The sequence below is a fragment of the Salmo trutta genome, chromosome 28 (assembly GCF_901001165.1).
Source record: "Salmo trutta chromosome 28, fSalTru1.1, whole genome shotgun sequence".
NCBI classification, from domain to species: Eukaryota; Metazoa; Chordata; class Actinopteri; order Salmoniformes; family Salmonidae; genus Salmo; species Salmo trutta.
This window is the reverse complement of record NC_042984.1, coordinates 22,350,711-22,378,002: the sequence shown is the minus strand read 5'-3', so window position 1 is coordinate 22,378,002 and position 27,292 is coordinate 22,350,711. Positions and strand designations below refer to the sequence as shown.

Below are 27,292 nucleotides of genomic sequence, written 5' to 3'. Positions count from 1 at the left end.
CTCACTGGCCAATAAATGCGTAATACAACCATACTGAATATAGACAGCACACAAATAATGACAAAGTTGGTTCAATAGTTTATCACTTTGAAACATTTCACATACTAATTTGGTTCACAGAACCAAGTTTAGTCTTATTCAATGATGTGGTGACTAAGCAAGTGTTACACAAATATTACATAATACTGTCAGAGGGCCACCCACAACATTAGTATCAGGAAAATATCAGGGATGATCCTCTAAGTGATTCACATTAAGCAAGTGCAAGTTCTAGTGAACATACCACACTTAAAAGTGCAAATAATCCACAAGGTATAGAGCAAAAGAACAATCAGTTCAGTTACAATGCATGCACTCACTCCTTCCACAACAATGATAATATTTTTGCAAAGTCATTCTGATGACTAAGATGGAAGAAGAGAAAGCAGCCCATGTAGGGGACCCCCATACATCATGGTAACCCAAGCAAGATAAGGGATGCAGTAGAAGTGTAACTTGACAGGCAGTGAGGAGGGAGCTGGCTGGGGGCAGACTGGGCACCCTGCTGCGGACAGAGAGGTACTAACAGGGTTGTTCTAAGGAGAGGGTGAGGGTTGATTTTTAGACACACTTAGTCACAGTCAATCACATAACTGCATCCTTCCAACATGGGGATGTCATTTTCGTTCCCCATCACGCTGACAGCCAAGGCCATGCCAAAAAGCAAATATCAGCAAGAAAATTGGGGCGCAGCATGTGTTTGAGGGTTGCTGATATTATTGAGAACGGAATCACTGCTTTGTTACACTGACTGACCTTGAGGGAATTTTCAAATACAAAACATGCAGGACGGGAAAAAAACTGAACCATTAGACTATTTTTATTTGATAACTTTAGGCATTTGTACATGCCTAAAAAAAATTTAAAAAACGGTTCCCTCTCGGGATATGGGCAAAACAGACTTCCTCCTATTGCTTCATGCTACTTCCCACAATTAGAAAGTAACACTGTCATTCATATTCATATTGGAAGGCAACCAGAAAAACAGTGGCATATTATTCTGACCACCAGAGGTCTCAAGCTACCACTCAAGAGATTAAGAGAGTGGAGAATGACACTAAAAGCTCAACTGAGGGTTGTTTAGTTAACTTGTTAGCACTGTACCACATACACAAGTCTCTTGACCCATTTGAGTTTCTCACAACTCACACTTGTTTTGCGGAATGTGACTTGGATCTAAGTAACGTTACTCCAATGTCTCTCCTCTCCCTCATCAGGACCAAATACTAATCTAAATACAAAAAAAACATACAAATAATAAAACTTAAATACTTTTAAAGTCACCGCCACATCATACCCTAGAATTGCTACAAAAATATATAATTAAATCATAACCACATCATTAAATAATACTAGAAATGATTCCAATTAGTACAAAGGCTTCACGACTTTTACATAGTAATAGAAAGGTACCCAATGGGTGGAATACATCAACAAATTGGCATTAGTGCACCTGTCAGTTTTACTGTAGATAAAAGGATTAGTATTATACATATATTGTGCATATATAGACAATTAAGATTCATTATCTCTATTCTTTGATCTGATGGCTGTGCCACTAGTGTTTGTTTGAAATGGCTAGTAGCTACACTGTCTTATGGAAAATCATTTAAAAAAAGACAATAGCTGCAAAAAGTAAAATTCATGTTACATGCCTGTAAAAGTTCATATCAAAAGAATAACACTACATTTCATCCATGCAGTGAGGTATTAGTATATGCGTTTCTCCATGCAGATGAGTGAGTTAAGGAGATCAAGTAATACCGGTCTGAGGGCAGGGTACATCTCATGTAACAAACTAAATGAGTTAACATACCGCAACTATTGTGGAACCTTTCCTCAAAAGGCATGCGTCATCTGAACATTAAACGAAGAATACAAATATCGTTTTACAGTCACAAAATGTAATACTTTTTTTATGATGCAAAGATAACACTGGGGAATGACCTGGTGTCTGAAAAAGTCTGAACAGTGTGGAGACAGCTTGCCCTACCCTCTGATACACAACCAATCAATCAAAGGGATAAGTATGCAGGTTTGTCTGGTGCTCCCATTCACAGGAGCTCTATGGATACAGTGCAGTACTACTTGAAATCAAAGTGCTTTTCTTTCCCTACTCTTCTATTTAATACACTATGGTCCTAAACAATGGTTACATTAACGCATCTAAGATACCAGCTCCTAACTATACAGACCTACAGTTATGTACAACTATGGACAGGACCTACTAACATTGACAAGAAGTTTTATCTTTGAAGCTTTGTGGATGTTTGTAAACCCACACACCAAGGTTCCTAAAACACTAGTGATCTTCACACAGCATGCCTGACAGTGAATGATTTGTACAGAAAAACATATCAACAGACTTCAATTACAACTCTGACTGTTCTCTGGCATAAAAGACACAGTGCATATAATTAAGCAATAAGGCACAATGGGGTGTGGTATATGGCCAATATACCACGGCTAAGGGCTGTTCTTATGCACAATGCATTGCGGAGTTCCTGGACACAGCCCTTGGTATATTGGCCATATACCACAAACCCCCGAGGTGCCTTATTGCTATTATAAACTGGTTATCAACGTAATTAGAGCAGTAAAAATAAAATGTTTTGTCATACCCGTGGAATGCGGTCTGATATACCACGGCTGTCAGCCAATCAGCATTCTGGGCTCTAACCACCCAGTTTATAAGACACATTTTGGCATGTGTTCTTCAAATCAAAGATAAATGGCCATTGAGTTGCAGCCCAACAATGAGTTAACTGTTCTCTATGGTGGTTTAAATTAAAAATGCTTTTGTACAGCAGAAGGGAACATGTTTAGATTGTCAGATGAAACTAGTACCTGTTATGTACCTCAGAGTGTAAAGAGTGACTCCAGTGGGGCTTCTTGTTAATACAAGGGCCCCCTATGTGTTCTCTGGAAGTGACATGCTGTTTGTACAATTCATTACAAGAGCTTGAGCTTTCGAACTACCAGGGTGGATTCCACCATTGGGTGCTCATCTTTGTTGTTTACAAATTGTCATATGCCTGGGTACAGACATTTCATTCAGTTCCTTAACTCCCTTATTGAAGCAGTGTCAGTATATCGCCCTCTGCTGGTCGGGGGAGTAAAGCGGTCACAGGTGAAACATGGGGTCGTACTTCCTGACCTCCAGGAGGAGACGTTCTCGGTCAGTGAGGGCTTGAGAGAGGGCCAACTGAGCCTCCAATAGCTGGGACACCAGGGATGGACTCTGAAGGGAAAATGTTGTCGGCTTTATTAGTTTTCACTTCTAGCTAACGTTTCTCTGCTAGGGCAAGTAGCCAGATATCTCTTCAGCTATAGTTGGAATACCTGCTGCCCTGATTTGGCCCCTCATAGCCTTAACAAGATAACCAGAACAGGAGAACTACAACTGTCCCGTTGGCAACAGATCCTTCAACTATTACAACAGGAATACAGGATCTGTATAAGTAGATGGAATTGTGGACTTACCTTCATCTAATCATTTATCATTTAACTTACAGCATTCCATCTAAGCCCTATGAGTATGTGTTTCAAAATCAACGGTTTCACACACAGTTAAGGTTAAAAAAACATAGCTACTGTAAGTACAATGCAACTATTGTAGGGACTGTGCTATCATAAATAAACACCATCTATGCAACGCTTTCATTTTACACGGTGGTGAGAACTAGCCTTACTCACCCTAACACAGTCATGTTTTTGTTAACAGCTTGTGCTGTCTGTTTATCTTGAGTCATTATCTTGAGTTCATTAACCCTGTAATAATCTGTAATGGGTGAGCGAGCCAGAGAGTCAGTGGTTATAGAGAATATAAGTATTTAGGTTTTTGAATGCTCATACCGTGTTCTGCTTTGGTTGGACAGAGCAAGAACTGTCTGGTTTCTCCAAACATACTACAGCACCACCTACAGAGTCTGGGCCTGCACCACCTGCAAGACCGACAATATATATTTAAAAAACAGATGACTCATAACTGTTATTCCATATCAATCAAGCAGTGAGAGACAAAATAATTGTAATCATGGTGATACTCAAAGGCATGTCCGTGTCCTCCCCCCAATCACCTTTGATTCTCAACAAGCCATCATCAGAGCGCTCCAGAACCACCTGGTCTACGGTAAAGGTGGCAGGTTGGGGCTGGGGGGCCGTCGGGTAGATCTTGGGACCGTCATCCTAAACAGGAATGGACAACACTGGTTAGCTCCATGGTATGGATAGCAGGCTAACTGTCATTTATTTAAATCGGTCTCCTATGGATCGCTGTTGGGGTCTTACCATGTATAACAACCATAGGGTGCATGTCAAATGGTGTTATTTGACCCCAACAGAGTTCCATAGTCTCCTTGTGCCACCAGCTGACCTTCAGAGTGATGGTGACATTGTCCAGGTGGATCTTCATGGGCTGGATATCAGCACTGAGCTCATCCTCCAGGAAGGGCCCCAGGGTAGCCAGGGTGGAGGCCAGGAGCTCCGCCCGACAGCCCTGCACACCCAGCTCCAGGTGACCTACCAACGCAGAGAGGGGACCGTGCCGTGCTGCAGAGGGACCCATCTCCATTCGCATGCCCACCACTGGAGCTGACCTGCAGCCCTGTCTCTGGCCCAGGGTGGACCCACCTGGAGATTAGGACATCAAGGAAAGCGTGAGTTATATAGTCAGAGAATGGATACTACGGATATGGATCCCTGCTAGTCCGTTGGTTTCCACGATGACAACTTGTCCATGTCACTTCGGTTAATTGTGGGTTCTTTGAGTGGCTCAGGAGTCCGAGTTTTGAAGCGCAGACTCTGAAGCATGAAGGACAGACATGTGCTTCCGCTGGTGTTGTTGGTCCGGTTGTGCGGGAATGGTGCTTTGATCTGGCTACAGTTAGATGGTTGTTTCTGTCCCTCTCGAAGTGGTCTACTGCTGTGTGGGTTTTGGAGTGCCAGGTGGATCGGTTAGAGGTGATGTCTGTGAGTTGGCTGGGCTGGATATGGCAGAAATTTAGGTTGTGTTTAAGGTTGTCTTTGATGCGCTTTTTGGGTTGGCCTGTCTTCTGGTGCCCCTGCTGCTGCTCGCTAAAGAAGATCCTTCTTCAGAGACGATGTTGGGGCATCCTGATGGTGTGGCAGGTCCATCGAAGCTGTGTCTTAATGATCTTAGCTTTAACGCTGGTGCTGTTAGTTTCTGCAGTAACTCCAGGTAGGATACCTTGTCTTGCCACTGGATACCCATTATAGATCTCAAAGATTGTGTATGGAATGTCTCCAGCTCTTTGACCTGGAGACTTTACAGGGTCCAAGTTTCACAGCCATACAACAGAGTTGTGACGACTACTGCATTGTAGATTTTCATTATTGTGGAAAGTGTGATGATTTAGTATCCTGTTCCTCAGCCTCCCAATGACTGGCTTGCTTTCTGGATTCTGCTAGTTATTTATTGGTTGAGTGAGCCATCCTTGGAGATGGTGCTCCCCCCCAGATATGTGAGATGGTCAACATTCTGGAGCTCAGATCCACTTAGGTGGATGCTGTGGACCACTGGGTTGGACAGGGGTGGTGGTTGACTGAAGACTAGTTTTTTTCTAATCCGATGGTAAGACCGAAACTCTTGCAAGCTTCAACAAAGTTGTCTGCGAAAGACTGCAGGTCTGCCTCCGTTTGCGCGATTAGGGCACAGTCATCAGCAAAGAGGGCCTCACGGACAAGATGTTCTTGTGTTTTGGTCTTTGCTCTGAGCCTGTGCAGGTCGTAGATTGAACCCTCATCCCTGTATCTGATGTAGATGCCTTTGTTGAGGTCCTTAGTGGCATGGTTGACGAGGGCAGTGAAAAAGAGGTTGAACAGCACCGGGCCCCAAGACACATTCTAACTTGATGCTGTTGGAGATGGGAAAGGCTTCAGAAATATCACCACCACAGTGGATCTGGCCTTGCATGCCATCATTGAGTAGGATGTTGACTAGTTTTTGTTGCCTAGATGCTCGTAAAGATGTAAGTGGTTCGTCCAGGTGATGTTGGATGGCCTTTTGGGGCATCAGGTTTATGGCTGAGGGGTCGACAGTGGATGTTCTGTTCACGTGATTGTCTAAAAGTAGCATTGAGTCTTCAGTTGTAACATTGGATCGAGAGAGTAAGATGATTACATGAGTCATTATGTGACTATATGAGTGTATGAGTGATTCCCCCGATGGAAGAGAGAAAGTAAGAGTAGGTTGGGAGCGTTCTTTAACAAAAAGAACAGCTATTATTGGAGACGTTGAGTGACAGTGGCTTGCGACAGTTGTTCAGTTAGACCGATGCTATAGTAAGGTGCAGTGTCTTTTGCTAGATAAGTTCTATTTCATTCTGGATGACTGTCAAGAGGCAGTGTTTATTATCCAAATCCAGTGAAAGCACTGCCACTGGCGGTCATCCAGAATGAAATAGAACCATAGTTTTTTCCGTAACTTGAGGTTACCTGGCATTTGTCTGGCCAGCAGGTCAGAGACCCTTACGTTGCCCATCTGTCTGGAGGTGAGATGCTGGACCTCCGCTGCCACCACCAGGTCCTCTCCCTTCAGGTCCGCCACACAGGCAATACCACTGAGCACCAGCAACAACACAGAGGCCTGCACAGCACAGTACAGGAGAAGTAGTTACCCACAATAAGAATTATGCATTACCTAACTGTACAGTATGATTGCCGAGCATCCCTTCCATGCAAATACAGTGAGAGCGCTGACTAGGTCTGTGGCGGTCCTTAAATTTTGTCAACCAGTGATTATCATGCAAATAACTGCTGGTTTCATGTCTCACGTTAATTAACCGTTAATTAACATGTTTATCATCTCCTGGCTTCCACACAAGCCACTGATGCAGACCGTTGGAACATCTACATTTTAAAAAGTCTAATAAATGCATTTAACAAATATCCATTATTTATTTTAGACAGGTCTAAAGAAACATAAGAAAATGTATCCTATTTCAGAAGAACAGAATAGCATATGCCTGTGGGCTACACTAGTTCATTTAGCATACGAGATTTGCTTAAAATTCCATGGCATTATTTTATATTATTTTATAGTATGAAGAATCAATTGAACATAGCTGAATAAAATACAATGGATATTTTCTCTAAACGATTTCCGAGGGAGTGCGCACATGTGGCTATCCTGTTTTGAGCGGTTAACAAAGAAACAGGCCCTCCTATATACTTAACTTAGAGTTATTTATGCAACTTTAGTTGTGATGAAAATGTTAGTTAGGCTATACAGTATGTTTAGATTTGTTATTCATTCTAAGGCTGCATGATGCAACTCTAATGATAATTTGAAAAAAGTTTAGCTCTGCTCTGTTTCTTGCACAGGCTGCACACACAGACATCAGTCTCTCATTCACAATTTGACAAGCACTTGATAATATTCTCTCCCATCAGACTATGGTTGGCCCACAAAAAAAAAAAAATGCGCATCCATAAGGCCAGGGGAAGCTTTTCCTAAAGTAAATTGAATTGAATTGTCAAAATGATATAGCCTACTTCTGTCTATACAGAAATAAATTAAAATACAAATCGTTGGAAAAATATTGTTTGGAAAGGAAATGGTTATTGCTGTAAAGAGAAGACAAAGAAAAGACTGATCTGTATTTCAAATAAAAATTCTCAACTTAATCCAACCTTCCCTGTAGCTCAGTTGGTAGAGCATGGTGTTTGCAACGCCAGGGTTGTGGGTTCGATTCCCACGGGGGGCCAGCACAGGAAAAAAAAAGTATAAAATGTATGAAATGTATGCATTCACTACTGTAAGTCGCTCTGGATAAGAGCGTCTGCTAAATGACTAAAATGTAATTGAGCGAAAAACTGTATAGCCTATCTTATTGGCACCAGTGGAGAGCTTGCCAATATCCCCAGTGAGTGTGCATTGCACATATTCACTATTTATCACTGTTGATTCAGTGCTACTTAAGTTTGTTTTTAGATGGACGTCATATTCCATGTGTGTCTCCCCATCTCGTAGGCCTATTATATGGACAACGTTGTCTTTATTGATCTGTTTGTCAGTGTCAGCAGAGTAGGCTATCCTGCAATTTATTGTATTAAAAAACATTCTGCAAATGTCTCCAGTCATATGAAGTGTAGTAGAATTGCATGAAATGTGTTTATAAAAAGCCACATTTTTCCCATGCAAAGAAAGAAGAAACGTATCTGGTATAGCCTAGGCCTACTCTACGCTATATGCGCTCAGCCATCGAACAGTCTTTTTTCACAAACAGTGATTGAGTTATATTACTAGCCTAAATTATGACTATCCAATCTACTCATCACATTATGAATAATAGTAGGCTATCTTGCAATCTACTGCAGAGATAGCCTGCAGAGTTATGTCATACTATCCAGGTCCGTGCCCAAACAATTTGAGCTTCTACTTTTAAAAATCCACCTTTCCAGAAATAAGTCTCTCACCATTGCCGCTTGTTATAGACCCCCCTCAGCCCCCAGCTGTGCCCTGGACACCATATGTGAATAGATTGCCCCCCATCTATCTTCAGAGTTCGTACTGTTAGGTGACCTAAACTGGGATATGCTTAACACCCCGGCCGTCCTACAATCTAAGCTAGATGCCCTCAATCTCACAAATTATCAAGGAACCTACCAGGTACAACTCCAAATCCGTAACCATGGGCACCCTCATAGATATCATCCTGACCAACTTGCCCTCTACAGTGAGGGGGAAAAGTATTTGATCCCCTGCTGATTTTGTACGTTTGCCCACTGACAAAGAAATGATCAGTCTATAATGTTAATGGTAGGTTTATTTGAACAGTGAGAGACAGAATAACAACAAAAAAATCCAGAAAACCGCATGTCAAAATTTTTATAAATTGATTTGCATTTTAATGAGGGAAATAAGTATTTGACCCCTCTGCAAAACATGACTTAGTACTTGGTGGCAAAACCCTTGTTGGCAATCACAGAGGTAAGACGTTTCTTGTAGTTGGCCACCAGGTTTGCACACATCTCAGGAGGGATTTGGACAACTACAAATACCTAGGTGTCTGGTTAGACTGTAAACTCTCCTTCCAGACTCACATTAAGCATCTCCAATCCAAAATTAAATCTAGAATCGGCTTACTATTTTGCAACAAAGCCTCCTTCACTCATGCTGCCAAACATACCCTCGTAAAACTGACTATGCTTGACTTCGGCGATGTCATTTACAAAATAGCCTCCAACACTCTACTCAACAAATTGGATGTAGTCTATCACAGTGCCATCTGTTTTGTCACCAAAGCCACAAACACCACCCACCACTGCGACCTGCATGCTCTCGTTGGCTGGCACCCACTACATATTCGTCCTCAAACCAACTGGCTCCAGGTCATCTATAAGTCTTTGCTAGGTAAAGCCCCGCCTTATCTCAGCTCACTGGTCACCATAGCAACACCCACCCGTAGCACGCGCTCCAGCAGGTATATTTCACTGGTCATTCCCAAAGCCAACACCTCCTTTGGCCACCTTTCTTTCCAGTTCTCTGCTGCCAATGACTGGAACGAATTGCAAAAATCACTGAAGCTGGAGACTTATATCTCCCTCTCTAACTTTAAGCATCAGCTGTCAGAGCAGCTTACCGATCACTGTACCTGTACACAGCCCATCTGTAAATAGCAAACCCAACTACCTCATCACTATATTGTTATTTTTTTATTTAATTGTTTTGCTCTTTTGCACCCCAGTATCTCTACTTGCACATCATCATCTGCACATCTATCACTCCAGTGTTAATGCTAAATTGTAATTATTTCGCCTCTATGGCCTATTTATTGCCTTACCTCCCTAATCTTACTACATTTGCACACACTACATTGATTTTTCTATTGTGTTATTGACTGTACGTTTTTTTATCCCATGTGTAACTCTGTGTTGTTGTTTTTGTCGCACTGCTTTGCTTTATCTTGGCCTGGTCGCAGTTATAAATGAGAACTTGTTCTCAACTGGCCTACCTGGTTAATTAAAGGTGAAATAAAATCTTACATAAGTCTGCAAATGAGATGATGCCTGGAATGCTTTATTATAAGGGTTACTTTTTATCGTGAAAATTTGCTTCCGCAAACTTGAAACTCACACGTTGCCTATGAATGCCAGGTTGTAAAGCGGATTATTGTGCTTCATTTTAAGAAGTGAGCAATAAATATAGCAGCACGAGAAAGCTGGGATCCTCTTTTAAAAAATTGCCAGTCAAAACTCTGTTTTCACATGCGATTACGCAATGACTGGGCTTATAGGAACACATTTCACTAGGCTCTGTGCTCTCTAACCATGTTCCAGTGGTCCTCGGCCTAGAGGCTACGTTTGGAGTTACTTGGCCAAACCTTTTCAAAACATATAGGCCTATGGGCTAGGCTACATGACATGTGCGACTATGATTTAAAAAGTTTTAAAAAAGGCATATGCTGTTTCTTGATGCTGGGCATCATTCACAAATGATAGGCTAATATGGTCACCCATCAGACTATTCTTAATTTAATCCTGTCTTTACATATACTGAATAATATATGTGTGAAATTTGATTTGATTTAGAATGGACCATTATCATGTGCCTGTCACCACAGGGGCAGGGACAGAAAATGTTATCTATGCACATACATAGTGAATGGAGGACGCTTTTCCTGCAGAGCATTAAAATGCCAGCATGTAGGCTATACTCCTGTTGTAAAGCAAAGCAATGTGCTTAATATTAGGATAGTTGAGGAATAAATATAGTAATGGGCTCTCATGAAGTGTTTGATTTGATTTTCGATTGCATTTTCCTTTATGTCAGAGTGACTAGAGGGACAATAGAGTGCTGAGTACCAGGCAGTTAGCAAGTTTGATAGGCTACTAATGACCATCAGCAGCATCAGAACGCAGTTTTGGAGAAGCCTAGTTACCATGACTAAACGGTCAAGTGGAATTTGACTGCGGTCATGACTCGTGACTGCCAGTGTGGTGGTAATACGGTCACCGTAACAGCCCTATTTCTGACAATGCCTCTACTGTCGGTCTCTGTAATGTCACACTGGACAGTGTGTGTATGTAAAATGGGACTGACTGTGTCCTGTGTGATGTCCTCAATGCTCTGGGACAGGGAGCTGCTCAGGTCGGCTGATGACCCCCCCTCTGTCCCCGGGGCAGCGCTGCCTCCACTGGCCATGGGCCCCAGGGTGCTGTTGGGTTGCATCATGGACTCTACTCCTGACTCTGAAATCACAACAGAACACACAGGGGCAAAGAAAAGTGGGATTCAAGACTAATCAGCCTATTGTTTTGAAACCATGTTACTAGCGAGATAGATTCTGTTTCTTTTCAAATGTTCTGTCTTTGTGTGACTGTTCTTGTCTATCAGTGTTTTGTTACTTGTCATGTTTTATGTTTTTGTCTGGACCTAAGGAAGAATAGCTGCTGCTTCTGCAAAAGCTAACAGGGATCTGAATAAATCAATAAACTATTGATACAATATGCATCTATGTTGTGGAGTTTGGATGAGGAGTTACCATCCATGAGAATGTTGTCGCTAGTGTCGCTGTCCACTGATAGGTGGTCGTCGGGCAGGCTTCCGTCCAGGATGGCGCTGTCAAATGAGTACTGCGAGAGAGACAGCTTCATGGACTGGAGCCGCAGACTGGCCATAGGGCATCCCTCCTCAGGGCGCTGCTCCCTACACAAACAGAAAACAGGAAACAGCCTTTATGGTCATTCACACCAGTAAAACCACACATCCATACAGTTGACACTATCGACTTGATAGACCTTAACCATATGGTGTAATGACAACAGCAAAGCAGGAGAGCATGCTGGGAAACCTACTTGGCCTGTGTAGTGAACAGCTTGCTCATCCCCGACCCGCGACTCATGAAGCTGAAGGCATCTTTTGTGATGGAGAACGCCCCTTTAGTCAGGTCCAGGGAGGCACTAAAGGCATCTTTGGTGACGTCTTTGGTGGCGGTGAGGGCGTTGGACAGCTCTTCCTCCAGGCTGAAGGTAGAAGGGTCCCTAGACAGAAGGGAGGGATGGTGTTCAGGGGAGAAGGGAGGAGAGGGGACAGAACCATCCTCCTGGGTTGTCTCCCCCTCCATGACCTCTACTGCCTCGCTGGCCTCCTCTACCACACCATCCAGTTCCTGCTCAATGGGAGGAGAGCTGTTGACGGTGGCAGTACCGTTTCCTATCCCACTGTCCTCAAGAGGGCCTGGCGATGTAGCCTGGTGAGTGGGGGAGAGGTCGGAGTCTGTCAGGCTGGGGCTTTCAGATCCTGGGGTGTGGGCCTCCTCCTCCTCTGGCTCTGTGGCTGCAGGTGGTAGCAGGAGCCCCAGCTCCACTGAGTCCATTAGGAGGGCTAGGCACATCGTAGGGGGCTCAGACTCCTGACCCCTGGCCTGCTTAGCGTCCCTGGTGTCCCGGCCCAGCTCGCCCCCCAGCCTGGCCAGGGTGTCCTTCATCCGCAGCAGGGCCACATACTGGTAGTGGTTGAGCCATACTTTGACCGGTGTGATGGCCTGGGCCAGGAAGTGAATAGAGGCCACTGGAGCATCCTTTTTACTGTCCTGGTTGTGGTGGTCAGGGTTGGAAGGGAGCTGGTTCTCCTGCTCTGAGGATCCATGGTTGGGATCTACAGGAGCTGGTTCACTGGGAGAGGAGACCAGGGAACAGCCCTTAAACGCACATGGACGACATATCCACACAGACATGGTGAAAGGCTCCACGAAGGGGTGAGCTCTGCCCTTGTTGCTTTTCCGTGCCCCTTCAAAGCTCACGGACAGGCGGGAGAGACTTAGGGACCAGACGTCCTTGGCCCGGAGGGGCCTCATCTCAGAAAAGGGCAGGGGCTCCATCTCCAGGGAGTGCTGGAGGAAGGCAGAGGGTAGGGGGAGAAAGGCGCTCTGGTCTCGGGGGAAGGAGCAGGGGGGAGCGGACTGGAAGAAGTGGCAGGTGGAGAAGCTGCTGTAGGTGGTGTTGAGGTCGGCCCGGGTGCCGTGGGGGGAGTGGCAGGTGTTGCTGAGGACCGTCTGGGGAACAGTGATGTTCAGGGACTGGGGCCTGTCTTGGTGGTCCATGATGGAGGACTCCAGGGGAATGATCAACTGCAGACAGACAGGGGCGAGGCACAGAAACAGTCATCTACTGACCTGATACATTAACCTAACAATAACATAAACTCCAACGTTTACATGATGTGCCCCTAGAGAGAAAACAGCTCATCATAAAGACACAAGCCGCATTATAAAATGGTGAAGGGCAAAAATTTGGCAGGTTTGCAAGGTTTCCATCCAATTTTCATGAGCAACACTACCTGTTTGCAACATTTCCAATGACTTAAAAGTTGTGTAATGAGCTGCAATACTCTGCTCTTAAAAGGGACACAGACTGCAACGATGCAGCTCTCTTCCTCCTGACAACTTGGCCTGGTTTCATTCATTCAATCTCACCATGATCTGTGCTGCGTCCATGCGGATGTCCACGTGCTCCTCTGCCTTGCTGCCGTCCTGGAGTTGGTAGAAGGCTTTGACCTGCTCCAGGGTATGCAGCAGGCCCCGCGAGAACAGGTTGACCCACAGCAGACTGGCTGGGTCTAGGCACAGCTGTAGGCCGTTCAGCTGGGCATACAGGTTAGTGTTGGGTACTGGGGAATGAGAGGGGGATGGAGAGAGGAACATTTGTTCAGTTGTTGTAAGACAATATTCTAATGGTTTGTTTTGTTCCACAAAAAAACGGAATATTAAATCGGAGGATCCGCAAGAAAATACTGTTTCAATAATTTACTAAGATAATACCAGTTTACTATAAACACACAACAGTATATACACAATGTGGTCAGCTCATACCAGGCAAACCGGGGTTGTCAGGAAAGTAATACTCTGTGAATTGCAGGTGGATGGCTGGTATATTGTCTGCTAGGTTCAGGGCCTTGCGGTTACATGATAGTAAGGACTGGGTCTTCTTGCTGTGGCGTCCCCCTGTAGACACCTGTGTGAGGGGATGGTGTGGCAATAATGATTCACATGAAATTGATCTCTAAAGTGCTTTTCTCGCATCGAAAATGTAACAATCGGCAGGAGTGAAGTAATGAGTTTTCTGTCACAGTGAACGGAACTCAAGAGGAACTTAATTACTCAATGCAGTACTAACTATACACCAGGGTTCCGTAATAGACGACCCAAATTTGGCCCGGGGGTGATTTTATTTGGGACCCCCAAGCTCAAACTGATTTTAATTTAGGAAATCTGTTCCCAAGTATTCACACGCATAAATACAGGCATATGCGATCGTGTCCCAATGTAATCAAGGTTTGAAATAATTCTGTTTTTGTCAAATACTATATCTGTTTGACTTTCTTACGGTCAATTTGCAGTGTACAAATGATCTAACTATGTTCCGGCCCCCCGACCATCGTTCAAGGAAAAATTGGCGCACGGCTGAATGTAATTGGGGATCCCTGCTATACACCATAGAATGCAAAAAAATATGTTATTTATTTTCAGAGAAAAAGGGGAACTACTACCAACTCAACCCAAAAATACCCATAATCATGTCATGCTGCATTTTAAATCTGTTTTCTTCTATGGCTGGAAAATAAGAAACTGCTGAGCTTTATTTGTGGTGGCAGGCGTTTTCTACATCACAGCTGACATGTTTTAGGGTAGTCGAGCATGACGAGGTGAAAAGGATTTCCTCTCTTAAGCGGTCCGCACAGTTCATGCGCGTCAATTTGCACTTGGGAAGAATACGATTTTTGGAGCAACGCGCACCTTTTGGTAACATGATACTTTGCCTGTCCATGAAATAGCAACATTCCCAAGGGGGTGATAGCAGAGATTTCATTTCTGTTGTCTTCCCATTTGTGGTAAAGGCAAATAAGAATGATGTTGAAAATATCCCCACTGTAAACTAATTTGAAAGAATATTTTTTTATAATAGCAACATGTAATGAAAGTTTAGGTTTGTTTTACATTACCTCTTTTTGTGCCTGCCAATAGGCTGTAGGCTACTCTGACAGCAACTTGCTAGCTGGCTAAAAACAGAAAGCAAGCACAGTCTCACCTGATGGATATCGAGGTCGTCCATTCGTACCACCACACAGCTAGAGCGGAGCCTCTTCAGAGGGTTCCCCGGGACAGGAGGTGCTATTGAGTTCCTCCTGGAGCTCTGATCCCTGTCAGGGGGGCTGGGCTGTCCATCTGTGTCAAGAGAGAGCCAATTGGGGCCCGATAATGACACAGTGAGGACAAAAAGACCACATCAAACATTCCTGTTCAGTATCTATCAACACCTTTTCTCTTTCCTTATTAATAACTTAACTTACACGAGGTAGCTATTCTCATCACTAGGTACAGGTTTGTCTGTTGGTGGATCAGATCCATACTACAGTAAGAAAACCTGGTAGTGAGTCTCACCGTGAGCCCTCTTGGCGGGGGAGTCCTTGGCCTGGTTGGGGATCTCAGAGTGTAGACCAGGGATACCTGACGCCTCCACCCTCCTCTGGAACTCCTGCAGCAATCTGCAAGCCCACTGGGCTCGGGCCTCCATTGCTCCACAGTGACGCTCCCAGTGCTGACAGCCATCAGCTGCAGGTCAAATGTTATTTTTATTTAACTAGGCAAGTCAGTTAAGAACAAATTATTATTTACAATGACGGCCTACCCCGGCCAAACCCTAACCCGGACAATTCTGGGCCAATTGTGCGAAGTTCTATGGGACTCCCAATCACGGCCGATTGTGATACAGCGTGGTTGGATTCCAACATGGAAACAATGCCTCTAGCATTGAGATGCAGTGCCTTAGACCACTGTGCCACTTGGGAGCCCTACGTTATGTCATACAAAGGTCATTCATTAGAGTTATACAATAGGGTTCAGTGCATCCCCAGGGTTATTATTGAAAGAATCCCATTTCTCATACTAATCAAAATATTTAAAAAACCATACCAGTTATACACATCAACTTCTCCAAAGATTCTGTTTTACTATTTGATCTGGGATTTTGCATGATTGCGCAAGCAAACCACTCCACTCTCTCTTAAAATGGGTTTTCTGTAATTGTGTAACAGACCAGTAGTACCGATGAAGTGAAGTGCAGAGTTCTGGAAGGGATTGTGGTTCCACTGAGAATAATAGCAATGGGCATGCAACCTTCCCCATCCAGGCTATTAGTTTGCATGAATGAATGGCGATGAGGCTTACTAGAAGTCTGAATGGAGGTTGAAGTTTCAGTGGGAGTACCATCTACACAGCAGTGAATAAACATGAGCTCTAATTATAACCAATAGGAGCACGAGTCTCTTGACAGAAAGGGGGAAGTACACCAGTGTTTCCTCTGGAAAATGTTGTAGCAGTGGGACGAAAAGGTTGCGGGGGGGAGATAATTTTTTGAAGTAGGACTGAGAAGCATTTTGTTACGTTACAGCCTTATTCTAAAATGGATTAAATAAAATAAAAAATCCTCAATCTACACACAATACCCCATAATGACAAAGCAAAAACTGGTTTTTAGAAATGTTTGCAAACGTATTACAAGTATAAAAAAACGGAGCTCAGGTGCATCCTATTTCCATTGATCATCCTTGAGATGTTTCTACAACTTGATTGAAGTCCACCTGTGGTAAATTCAATTGATTGGATATGATTTGGAAAGGCACACACCTGTCTATATATGGTCCCACAGTGACAGTGCATGTCAGAGCAAAAACAAAGCCATGAGGTCAAAGGAATTGTCTGTAGAGCTCTGAGACAGGATTGTGACGAGGAAAAGATCTGGGGAGGGGTAACAAAAAAAAGACTTTCAATACCTGCAGTCCCCAAGAGTTTGCCAAAAGGCACCTAAAGGACTCTCAGACCATGAGAAACAAGATTATCGTGTCTGATGAAACCATGATTGTACTCTTTGGCCTGAATGCCAAGAGTCACGTCTGGAGGAAACCTGGCACCATCCCTACGGTGAAACAAGGTGGTGGCAGCATCACACTGTGGGGATATTTTTCAAAGGCAGGACCTCAGACTGGGGTGAAGTGTCACCTTCCAACGGGAAAACTACCCTAAGCACACAGCCAAGACAACGCAGGATTAATAGAAAAATAGAGTTTAAGTTACCTGTGATGAATGTTGAAAACAAAAACTGTAATTTCTATATGCAGGAAATCTTATTTTAATAATGGGTATGGTAAGAATTGACTACTAAAGTGTGAGTCGTAATTCTCATGACACCTTCCAGCAAAATCTGAAAAGTGGTTCCTTCATTCATTTATTCCATAGGATATATTTAGATTCACTTCAAATAAGGTCTGTGTTTCGTGTAGGCTTACACCACCTTGCCAATTTGATAACTGTGTAGATATCCATAGGACAAGGTACCTCTGATCAATATTGGCTAAATATCAACACACTTTTTTTTTTGTGGAGTGGATTTATTATAATATGCTGACAAACATTACCTTATCCTAGCAAGATTTACACGAGTATCAAAACACCTAGGTTGTTTAAGCCTGCATGAAACACAGACCTTATTTGAAGTAGATCAATACATTCTCTATGGAAGACATGAACGGTAAAATAACGAAGGAACCCCTTTCATGTTCAGCCGCAAATTATTCTAGGAATTATGACGCGTCAACTACTTCTTTCTATACCATTTGTATTTCATATATCTTTGACTATTGGATGTTCTTATAGGCACTTTAGTATTGCCAGCCTAATCTCGGGAGTTGATAGGCTTGAAGTCATAAACAGCGCTGTGCTTCAAGCATTGCGAAGAGCTGCTGGCAAACCTAGTAAAGTGCTGTTTGAATGAATGCTTACAAGCCTGCTGCTGCCTACCACCGCTCAGTCAGACTGCTCTATCAAATCATAGACTTAATTATAATATAATAAACACACAGAAATATGAGCATTTGGTCATTAATATGGTCAAATCCGCAAACTATAATTTTGAAAACAAAATGTTTATTCTTTCAGTAAAATTCGGAACCATTCCGTATTGTATCGAACGGGTGGCAACCCTAAGTCTAAATATTGTTGTTACATTGCACAACCTTCGATGTTATGTCATAATTATGTAAAAGTCTGGCAAATTAATTACGGTCTTTGTTAGGAAGAAATGGTCTTCACACAGTTCAGAATGAGCCAGGCAGCCCAAACTGCTGCATACACTATGACTCTGCTTGCACTAAACGCAAGAGAAGTGATACAATTTCCCTAGTTAATATTGCCTGCTAACATGAATTTCTTTTAACCTCTTCACTATAGGGGGCAGTATTTTCACAGCCGGATGAAAAACGTACCCAAATTAAACTGCCTCCTACTCAGAAGGTAGGATATGCATATTATTAGTAGATTTGGATAGAAAACACAGTTTCTAAAACTGTTTGAATGATGTCTGTGAGTATAACAGAACTCATATGGCAGGCAAAAACCTGAGAAAAATCCAACCAGGAAGTTTGACCTCACATGGTTGTAGTCATTTCAAATGATGTTCTATCTAAACTACAGTGTCTGTGATGTCATAATGCACTTCCCAAGGCTTCCACTAGATGTCATTAGAACCTTGTTCGAGGCTTCTACAATGCAATTTGATTGAATAATACCCGGAACAGTAAGTGGTCGACCTGGTGTCATTGACTTACCTTGTGCGCGCTCACGTAGGGCTAGCCATTTTTATTTTTCTTCTGTAATGAATCTGCTATTGTCCGGTTGGAATATTAGCGAAATTCTACGTTAAAAACACCCTAAAGATTGATTGTGAACATGGTTTGACATGTTTCTACAAACGCTGAGGGAACTTTATAACTTTTCGTCGACGGTGGATAGATGCAATTTGGAATGGTGATCTGGACGCGCCATCAAAACGGATTTATTTCGACGTAAATTATGGACTTTATCGAACAAATGAACATTTCTTGTGGAAGTGGGAGACCTTACGAGTGCATTCAGCCGAAGATCAGCAAAGGTAAGATAATATTTTTAACATATTTCAGCGTTTTGTGGATGCCGTGGCTGGACGGCTAACTGAATAGCTTGGGGCTCAGTACTCAGAATATTGAACAATGTGCTTTCTCCGTAAAGTTATTTTGAAATCTGACAAAGCGGTTGCATAACGAAATAGTTCATCTATACTTTTTAATTAATTGTTATATATTTTGTCAACGTTTATGATGAGTATTTCTGTAAATTATGGTGCCCATTCACCGGAAATTTTGGGGTGAATACATTTTCTGAACGTCACGCACCAATGTAAAATGGGTTTTTTGGATATAAATATGAACTTGATGGAACAAAAAATGCATGTATTGTCTAACATAATGTCCTAGGAGTGTCATCTGATGAAGATCGTCAAAGGTTAGTGCATAATTTTAGCTGGTTTTGTGCTTTTGGACGGCTACCCTTGCTTGGAAAATGGCTGTCCTTGCTAGGAAAATGGCTGTGTTGTTGTATTTTTGCTGTGGTGGTATCCTAACATAATCTAATGTTTTGCTTTCGCTGTAAAGCCTTTTTGAAATCGGACAACGTGGTTGGATTCAAGAGAGGTTTATCTTTCAAATGGTGTAAAATAGTCGTATGTTTGAGAAAATGTAATTGTGGTATTTTAGTTGTTTTTGTATTTCGCTCCATGCGATCCCATTGGCTGTTGGCTAGGGGTCAGCGGAACCCCTAAATGTAAGAAGTTAACTAAATAGTTTCGAAAATATATACTTCTGTGTATTGATTTTAAGAAAGGTACATTTGTGCAACGATTGTGCTTTTTTCGCAAATGCGCTTTTGTTAAATCATCACCCGTTTGGCGAAGTTGAAGGAGGCTGTGATTCAATAATAATTTAACAGGCACCGCATTGATTATATGCAAGCTAGTTAGCTTAGTAATATCAACCGTGTGTAGTTAACTAGTGATTATGTGAAGATAGATTGTTTTTTATAAGATACGTTTAATGCTAGCTAGCAACTTACCTTGGCTCCTTGCAGCCACAAGGTCCTTTTGATGCTGCACTCGCATAACAGGTGGTCAGCCTGCCACGCAGTCTCCTCGTGGATTGCAATGTAATGGCGCCCAAAAAGGCCGATTACCGATTGTTATGAAAACTTGAAAATCGGCCCTAATTAATCGGCAGAAATATTTTTTCATGTTTCATATTATTTTGCTGTAGCGCAGCGCAATATATAAATGACTGCAGCGGAAACACTGAAGTACACTCACCAGGCCGGTGGATGGGGTAGTAGTCAAAACCCAGCTTGCGGAAGGTCAACTGCATTGCACCCTGGGAGCCTGGAGGTGGAGGCTCATCTGTGTGACATAAGAGGTCAGAGGTCAAAAGCTTTGTTCACCTCTGACAACTAAGTTCCACCATCAAGATCCTAATTGTTTTAATTAAAGAGTATTAGGAAAACCAGAAAGTATAGATTGGATCTCTTCAGGCAGAAAAGGTCATACTCTCCGAGGGTGTCTCAGGGGGAGTAGGATATGCAAAAACTAATTTCCATTTCGTACCACACACTTGTACAGGTTACACACTTGTACATGTGTGAAACAGGGAAAAAATAAGCACCCCCCTATTTGGCCTTTGTTATAGGCTAATTCTGTGCACTGACATTTTTGGGGTGTCTGTGGGATAGTCTGTGGGACTAACCGGGGTCTGCTGAGGAGCTGTCGTTGCATATGTGCAGGTCTAGACGAGAGATGAAGGTGTGGTAGGAGGACTCTTTGACGTCGTGTTGATCAAAGTACTGGTCCAGGGTACTGGGTACACCAACGCTGGGAGGGGGTGATGGGTCTGTCCATAGATTGTGGATACCAGGGGATGGGGGTGCAGTCTGTAACACAAAATCATACCATTATTATCTCTTAACTATCACAAAGACTATTATAATATCTAGACCAGCAATACTCAACAGGCAGACCCAGAACGGGGTCAATACGGACCATGGGTCCCGACAAATTTTAGAAATTAGTCATGCTTTTACCTTAGGCTACTGATGTTGAGAGTAGTTAGAGTTTGAAATGTGGTAATGCATGGGCAGTTTGTCATTCCCTGACAGAACTGAGGGAGCTACTTATAACCTGTCATAAATGTCCAGTTGATCAACTAGCTCATGTTAGCTTTGTAGGTAAAATATAATAACCAGCAATCTAAATCTTCTAATTACCATGGCCAGATTATGTGCCCAAGGGTGTCACACCCTGATCTGTTTCACCTGTCTTTGTGATTGTCTCCACCCCCCTCCAGGTGTCACCCATCTTCCCCATTATCCCCTGTGTATTTATACAGGTGTTCTCTGTTTGTCTGTTGCCAGTTCGTCTTGTTTGTCAAGTCAACCAGTGTTTTTTGTATCAGCTCCTGCTTTTCCTAGTCTTTCTTTTCTCGTCCTCCTGGTTTTGACCCTTGCCTGTCCTGACCCTGAGCCCGCCCGCCTGACCACTCTGCCTGCCCCTGAGCCTGTCAGCCGTCCTGTACCTTCGACATGGTCTGCATCTGGGTCTTACCTTTATCCTGATAAAGGGCCTCGACCCCAAGAGGGCCCCCATTGAATTTGTTGAGTCACTCAGGTATCATAAATTGTTTTATTTACTCTAACAAATGGGGTGTGAACAGTTTGGGGTTACATGCATTGCGAGGAGGGGTTCGTGGGAGAGGTGAAGAATGTTTTATACGCCCCATTCTCCGGGAGAGAAGCTGCCCGGGAGCTAATCCAGCTTCGGCAGACTCCTGCAGTGTGTCTGACTATGCGGTGGATTTTCACACATTCGCAGCGGAAAGTGCTTGGAACCAGGAAGCACTGTTTGATATGTTCCTGCACAGCGTCTCGGAGGTGGTCAAGGACGAGCTTGCTGCTCGGGAGTTACCTACGGATATCGATTCCCTCATCGCTTTGACCATCCAAATCGATGGACGACCACAGGAATGACGGAGGGAGAGGAAATTGGACTTCACTCGCACGTCCAGGGATTCCACCTTGCCTCCGAGTTGTCCCGGAAGTCTCCGATGATCCCGTTGCCGAGAGAACCCGAGGCCTCCCAACCTTCCCCCAGATTCGTTGGAGAAGGCTGAGTCACCGCTTCCCGAGCTGACGCAACTAGGTAGAGCTGGGCTATCGCCAGCGGAACGGCAATGCAGGATTTACATTAAGAGTTGTCAGTATTACAGTACTTTTGTGTCCTCTTGTCCTTTAAAGAGATCAGGCTCACTGGTAGGAATGAGTACTTTGGTGGGTCATATGGAGAACTTTCCCGCTTCCCTTGCTCGCACCCTTCTTCATGGCATTCTGCTGTGGGGAAGCCAGTCTAAAACTCTCCGGGTCCTCATTGACTCTGGGGCCGACGAGTTTTTTGGACGCTACCCTGGCTTCCGAACTGAACATCCCCACTCAGCCCCTCTCCACTCCCATGGATGTTAGAGCGCTGGATGGGCGCTCTATAGGCCGGGTCACTCATTACCACTCCCATCAACCTACGGGTGTCAGGGAATCATAGCAAGAATATTCAATTCCTGCTCATCAAGTCTCCTCAGATTCCCGTGGAATTGGGATTCTCCTGGCTCCAGCGACACAATCCCCTCATCTACTGGTGCCATCATGGGCTAGAGTCCATTCTACCACGTCCAGTGTCTGAAGTCAGCGCAACCTGCCCCGGGACGTCTTCCTGGGGGCTTGGAAGGTGCACTGGACCTCTCCACCATTCCCGTAGAGTACGAGGACCTTCGGGAGGTGTTCAACAAGGCCCGGGTCACTTCGCTTCTGCCGCACCGACTATATGACTGCGGGATTGACCTTCTACCTAGCACCACTCCGCCCCGGGGACGACTGTACTCGCTGTCGGGACCGGAGACCAAGGCTATGGACACCTACATTGGGGACTCCCTAGCTGCAGGATTTATACGTCCTTTGTCCTCTCTGTGCCTGTGCATCGACTACCCGGGACTCAATGACATAATGGTGAAGAACCGCTACCCACTACCACTCATCTCATCGGCCTCGAACTGCTCCAGGGGCCCACCGTGTTTTCCAAGCTGGATCTACGGAACGCCTACCACCTGGAGCAGATACAGGAGGAGAATGAGTACAAGACCGCCTTCAACACAGCCAGCGGCCACTACGAGTATTTGGTCATGCCATTTGGCCTCACCAACGCCCCTACAGTGTTCCAGGTTCTGGTAAATGATGTTCTCCGCGACATGTTGAACCGGTTCGTCTTCGTCTACAATGATTACATCCTCGTCTTGTCCCGCTCCCCCAAGAACGTGTGCTCCATGTCCGACAGGTTCTTCAACACCTACTGGAGAACCAGCTGTTTATCAAGGCAGAGAAGTGAGAGTTCCATCACTTCACCATCCCCTTTCTGGGGTACATCCTCTCCGCTGGGAGTGTCCAGATGGATCCCGGGAAGGTGAGAGTGGTGGTGGATTGTCCCCAGCATTCGTCCAGGGTGCAGCTGCAACGTTTCCTGGGGTTTGCCAACTTCTATTGCCGCTTCATCCAGGGTTACAGCACCCTGACTTGCCCCGTCAGCACTCACTTCTCCCAAGGTTTCGTTCACATGGTCCCCTGCTGCTGACCAGGCGTTCCGGGACCTCAAACATCGCTTCACCACTGCTCCCATCCTGGTTCATCCTGACCCTTCCTGTCAGTTTGTGGTGGAGGCCGATGCGTCGGATGTAGGAGTGGGGGCGGTCCTGTCCCAGCATTCTGCCCTGGGCCTGAAGTTACATCCCTGCGCCTTCTTCTCCCATCGCCTCACCGCCACGGAGAAAAACTATGATGTGGGAAATCGTGAGCTTCTCGCAGTGAAGCTGGTGTTAAAGGAATGGAAGCACTGGCTGGAAGGGGTGGAACTGCCGTTCATCATATGGACCGACCACAAAAATCTGGAGTATCTCCGCACTGACAAACGCCTCAACTCCAGGCAAGATAGATGGGCTCTGCTGTTCACACGGTTCAACTTCTCCCTCTCATATCGGCCGGGATCCAAGAATGTCAAGCCGGATGCACTGTCTCGCTGTAAAAGCCCCACGGCTATTACCCCGGAGCACGAGACCATCCTTCCCACCTCATGCCTGGCAATGTCACTCAGCTGGGGGGGTTCCGATAACCGGATGTTCGTGCCTGACGCGGTCCGCTCCGCGGTCCTCCAGACTGACGCGGTCTGCTCCAGTCCTCCAGACTGGCCTGCCACCCAGGTTCCCGCCAGAGCCTAGCATTTGTGCGACGACACTTTTGGTGGCCCACCATGGTCCCTGACGTCTCCGCATTTGCCGCCGCTTGCACAGTGTGTGCTCAGAACAAGACTCCTCATCAAGCTCCGGTTGGCCTTCTGCAACCTCTGCCTGTCCCTCACCCTCCTTAGTCCCACATATCCCTGGATTTCGTCACGGCTCTCCCCCCCATCTAAGGCCAAACGTTGCCATCCTGACTGTGGTCGACCGGTTTTTCAAGGACACCCACTTCGTTCCTATCCACAAAAACCCTCGGCCAAGGAGACGGCCCAGGGGACAATGATCTCCGTCCGGGGTCCTCAGTTCTCATCCCAGTTCCAGAAGGCGTTCTGCACCGTCATTGGGTCGTCAGCCAGCCTGTCCTCTGGGTTCCACCCAGTCCAATGGCCAGTCGGAGATAGCCAACCAGGACCTTGAGACAACTCTGCACTGCCTGGTCTCCGCCAACCCCACAACCTGGAGCCAGCAGCTTGTGTGGGTAGAATACGCACGCAACACCCTTCTCTGCTCTGCCACGGGCCTATCGCCCTTTTGAATGTTCCCTGGGGTATCAGCCCCCGTCTCTTCCCCGAGCAGCCCGGTCGGCCCTCCTCAAGACCACCTCCAGGTATCGATGACAAGTGGATTGTTGATACCGGCTCCCCGGTATCGTCAAGGGAAGAAGGTATGGCTATCCACCCGGGATCTGTCCCTCCGGGTGGAATCCCCCAAACTCTCCCCCCCCAAATTTGTCATCCAAGTCTGGCATTCTCTGGATTTATGGTGCTTTCAAGACAACTGGGAACAAAGAAAAAAATAACAAGGTTGAATCATAACGTCAGTGATGTTCAGGTCGGAGCTCTAGAAAGAGGCCAGAGTTCCCAACTTGGAATTCTGATTTGGAGCAGGCAGGGCGATTTGGAGCAGGCAGCAAAATCGTGATTGTTTTGCGACGCTTGCAGATAGCCAATGATTAGCCAACAGATAGCGCTCGCAGATAGCCATATGTTTTACTTGTTTTAGCTAAATATGCAGGGCTCAAAACAGGTTGGGCTCTGCCCCACCTACCCTGAAAGACGGGTCGCCACTGAATATAGCTAGATTTGACATAGAACTGCAGTACAAAATAAGTGCAGGCTGCAGACTCTGTGCTGTTGTTAACACATATAAAAGGAAGGCGGGAGGACGGTACCTGTAGGGACTCTGCAGCCATATTTTTCCTCTGCTGGGCAGACTTCTCCATGGCCTCACTCAGGGACTTGGCGTAGTGGATGACAGCTTTGAGCTGAGAGTCCGTCAGCACCCACAGCAGGTCGTCCAAAATGAAGAGCAGCTTAGAGGCCAGTACATTACAGTCCTTCACCTGGGATATGATTAAAGACAGAGGAGAAACCTAGTTAGCCATCATGTTACAGAGGAAGCCATTTTACATTCATACAATGACAGTGTGTTTATTTACTCTGAAGCACCTTGAGAACAGTTGCATGTGAGAAAGAAAGTGTAACATGGTAAAAAAAAAAGAAAGAAAAGTCACATCAAGTAAACCTCACCCTCCCTGGCCCACCCATGGCCCAGTCTTACCCTGCGCTTCAGGGCGATGCGGATGCGTCCCTGGTTGGTAATGAGGCGTAGTGGGATACTGCCCAGGTCCTGGTCCTCACTCTCTATGGCATCAGCCTCTATACGCAGACTCTGCCAGTTGATCTCCTTAAACGTCAAAACCTGGGGAGTTGCACAAAACATACACAGACAAAGACACAGACACACGTATATACATATTAGGAAACCAGTGTATGGGACGAGCTACAAGTACACTGGCCTAAAAGTCTCTTTACGAGAAAAACAGGGAGACCATGTAAATGAGGTAATTTCTAAGGATAACGCAGACGCATTTCCTGATCTCAATTAGAGGGGATGGAAATCATGTCTAATAAAACGCTGAACAATTGGCGTAATTAAGTGATTTATTGCTGGCCTGAAAAACAAATACAGTGACTCTGTAGGCTGGACATAGTGTACTAACTCTACCATGAAACCTGGACATACTGTACTAACTCTACCATGAAACCTGGAGATACTGTACTAACTACCATGAAACCTGGAGATACAGTACTAACTGTACCATGAAACCTGGACATACTGTACTAACTCTACCATGAAACCTGGACATACTGTACTAACTGTACCATGAAAGGTTTCATGATACAGTTAGTACAGTATGGCCAGGTTTCATGGTACAGTATGGCCAGGTTTCATGATACAGTTAGTACAGTATGTCCAGGTTTCATGGTACAGTATGTCCAGGTTTCATGGTAGAGTTAGTACAGTATCGCCAGGTTTCATGGTAGAGTTAGTACAGTATGTCCAGGTTTCATGGTACAGTATGTCCAGGTTTCATGGTAGAGTTAGTACAGTATCGCCAGGTTTCATGGTAGAGTTAGTACAGTATGTCCAGGTTTCATGGTAGAGTTAGTACAGTATGTCCAGGTTTCATGATACAGTTAGTACAGTATGTCCAGGTTTCATGATACAGTTAGTACAGTATGTCCAGGTTTCATGGTACAGTATGGCCAGGTTTCATGATACAGTTAGTACAGTATGTCCAGGTTTCATGGTACAGTTAGAACAGTATGTCCAGGTTTCATGGTACAGTTAGTACAGTATGTCCAGGTTTCATGATACAGTTAGTACAGTATGTCCAGGTTTCATGGTACAGTATGGCCAGGTTTCATGGGACAGTTAGTACAGTATGTCCAGGTTTCATGATACAGTTAGTACAGTATGTCCAGGTTTCATGGTACAGTATGTCCAGGTTTCATGGTACAGTTAGTACAGTATGTCCAGATTTCATGGTACAGTTAGTACAGTATGTCCAGATTTCATGGTAGAGTACAATCTGGACACTCTAGACCCAAACTGCTACAGACCTATATCTATCCTACCCTGTCTTTCTAAGGTCTTCGAAAGCCAAGTTAACAAACAGATTACCGACCATTTCGAATCCCACCGTACCTTCTCCGCTATGCAATCTGGTTTCAGAGCTGGTCATGGGTGCACCTCAGCCACGCTCAAGGT

At 44.8% G+C, this 27,292-nt stretch overlaps 1 protein-coding gene across 2 annotated transcripts in view; it reads right to left on the bottom strand.

The window, feature by feature from the left end:
• Positions 1 to 2,665: 2,665 nt before the first annotated feature.
• LOC115165806 (UHRF1-binding protein 1) overlaps positions 2,666 to 27,292 on the bottom strand; it is a 55,038-nt gene continuing 30,411 nt past the window's right edge. For both annotated transcript variants that reach the window (XM_029719195.1, XM_029719196.1), the window contains exons 6-21: positions 25,799 to 25,939; positions 25,410 to 25,580; positions 20,660 to 20,843; positions 20,230 to 20,316; positions 15,444 to 15,614; positions 15,091 to 15,227; positions 13,875 to 14,016; positions 13,479 to 13,672; positions 11,860 to 13,133; positions 11,547 to 11,710; positions 11,105 to 11,253; positions 6,496 to 6,646; positions 4,415 to 4,671; positions 4,119 to 4,227; positions 3,895 to 3,983; positions 2,666 to 3,280 (exon numbers count right to left, since the gene is read on the bottom strand). In XM_029719195.1, coding sequence (XP_029575055.1) covers positions 3,164 to 3,280; positions 3,895 to 3,983; positions 4,119 to 4,227; positions 4,415 to 4,671; positions 6,496 to 6,646; positions 11,105 to 11,253; positions 11,547 to 11,710; positions 11,860 to 13,133; positions 13,479 to 13,672; positions 13,875 to 14,016; positions 15,091 to 15,227; positions 15,444 to 15,614; positions 20,230 to 20,316; positions 20,660 to 20,843; positions 25,410 to 25,580; positions 25,799 to 25,939 — 3,537 coding nt within the window. In that variant the 3' untranslated portion in view covers positions 2,666 to 3,163. The remainder of the gene's footprint in view (positions 3,281 to 3,894; positions 3,984 to 4,118; positions 4,228 to 4,414; positions 4,672 to 6,495; positions 6,647 to 11,104; positions 11,254 to 11,546; positions 11,711 to 11,859; positions 13,134 to 13,478; positions 13,673 to 13,874; positions 14,017 to 15,090; positions 15,228 to 15,443; positions 15,615 to 20,229; positions 20,317 to 20,659; positions 20,844 to 25,409; positions 25,581 to 25,798; positions 25,940 to 27,292) is intronic.